Genomic DNA, 1,491 nt, shown 5'->3' with positions numbered 1-1,491 from the left:
TCTGGGTGGCCAGACTAATAAAGAGCTACCACACAGTCTATACAATATAAGGTAGACTTGATTAACTTGAGCAAAGGTAGCCATAGTGTACCTGACGACTAGTAGTGTTCCACCATTTTTATCATAATGTGTCATTCAATGGAGGGCAGTAGATATATCTTTGCTAATGAAGGGTGTCTATTTGAGCCCAGTGACCACTTGAGGGCAGTGTGTGTGTGTTCATATTTTTTTATTTTTAGGTGAATGGACTTCACCAACTGTCACTGGAGACAGACCACTTCCTATTTGTGACTTCACTTTAACATCAATAACTAATACCGCTGCTATATTGTTTGGTGGTGGTATTGGTGATGGTAGAAGGAGTAATGATGTATATGCATTTGAATTTACTGATACGTCAGTGGTGAGTGTATTATTAGTATAATTACATGAATATCATGTACCGTACAAGATGATTTATTGGCAAGAGGAATATTTGGCGAATCTGTCTCTGGAATATTATTGGCGGATTTTATATTGGCAATTTTGTTATTAAATTAATTTATTCATTAATAATTCTTTCTTAGAAAACTATGATACCACAGAAGGTAAAGGTATTGGTGCTTCTTTAGAGCTTTCTAACTCGTCCAAATGCTCTTCTTGCTCTTTTCTTTGCTTCTTAAAGTACTTGTGTAGCACCATGATGTGTTGCAACAGCTATGAGTGTGCAATGGGCGTCTCATTTAATTGTGGGCGTGTCTAGATACCTACGGATTAAATATTGATGATTTTAATATTGGCGAATTATAAATTAATTCGCCAATCGCCAATATTAATTCCTCGCCAATAAATCATCTTGTACGGGTATTAAGGCCTTTTCACACTGGCATAGTTTTCAAAGTGCTTTGTTGATACAGCTGAAATAATGTACATTCATCTTGTTCACACTAGCAGCTGGATTATGTATCATCTTGTGTTCTTGTTGCCATTGGTTTACACTGATCAAAGCTCATCACTTCACATCAATCCACCTCTGGAGGTGAAGTGATGCACATTAATTTGAAAACAAGATTAATTCGCTTTGGCCAGTGTGAAAAGGCCTTAAATTAATAATGTATTGTACATGTACAGTATGTGTGTATTATTATTGTGTGCAAAACTGTGTATGTTTTATGATAATTAAATATTTTATTATTTTAGAAATGTACAAAGTTTCCAAATCCTGGAGGATCAGTACAATGGCCTAAGGAGAGATTTGCTCATTTCAGTGTATTGATCAACTGTAGCTCAGGACCACACCTACTAGTGGTGGGTGGAAAGGGTACCAGTGACTGTTGGTTGTTAAATATAAACAAAATGGAATGGAAAGAACTGGTAAGTATTATAATATAATTGTGGTGAGCATGAGTGAGTCCTACTATTTTATAGTATGAGATCACTGTGATCTGTCTGTACATGTACGTCACTCCTCAATGATTATCAATTTAATACAGTGCAACTGGTCAGTATAGA

General features: G+C 35.8%; 1 protein-coding gene across 1 annotated transcript in view; it reads left to right on the top strand.

The window, feature by feature from the left end:
• Positions 1 to 1,388, top strand: part of LOC109589381 (kelch domain-containing protein 1-like) — a 2,887-nt gene extending 1,499 nt beyond the window's left edge. Inside the window, exons 4-5 of the mRNA XM_020005472.1 lie at positions 240 to 403; positions 1,180 to 1,388. Of these exons, the coding sequence (XP_019861031.1) occupies positions 240 to 403; positions 1,180 to 1,371 (356 nt within the window). The 3' untranslated portion in view covers positions 1,372 to 1,388. The remainder of the gene's footprint in view (positions 1 to 239; positions 404 to 1,179) is intronic.
• Positions 1,389 to 1,491: the final 103 nt, after the last annotated feature.

Source organism: Amphimedon queenslandica, unplaced genomic scaffold (assembly GCF_000090795.2).
Source record: "Amphimedon queenslandica unplaced genomic scaffold, v1.1 AMPQUscaffold_11375, whole genome shotgun sequence".
Lineage (NCBI taxonomy): Eukaryota > Metazoa > Porifera > Demospongiae > Haplosclerida > Niphatidae > Amphimedon > Amphimedon queenslandica.
The sequence above is the reverse complement of the archived record's forward strand: the minus strand, read 5'-3'. Positions and strand labels throughout refer to the sequence as shown.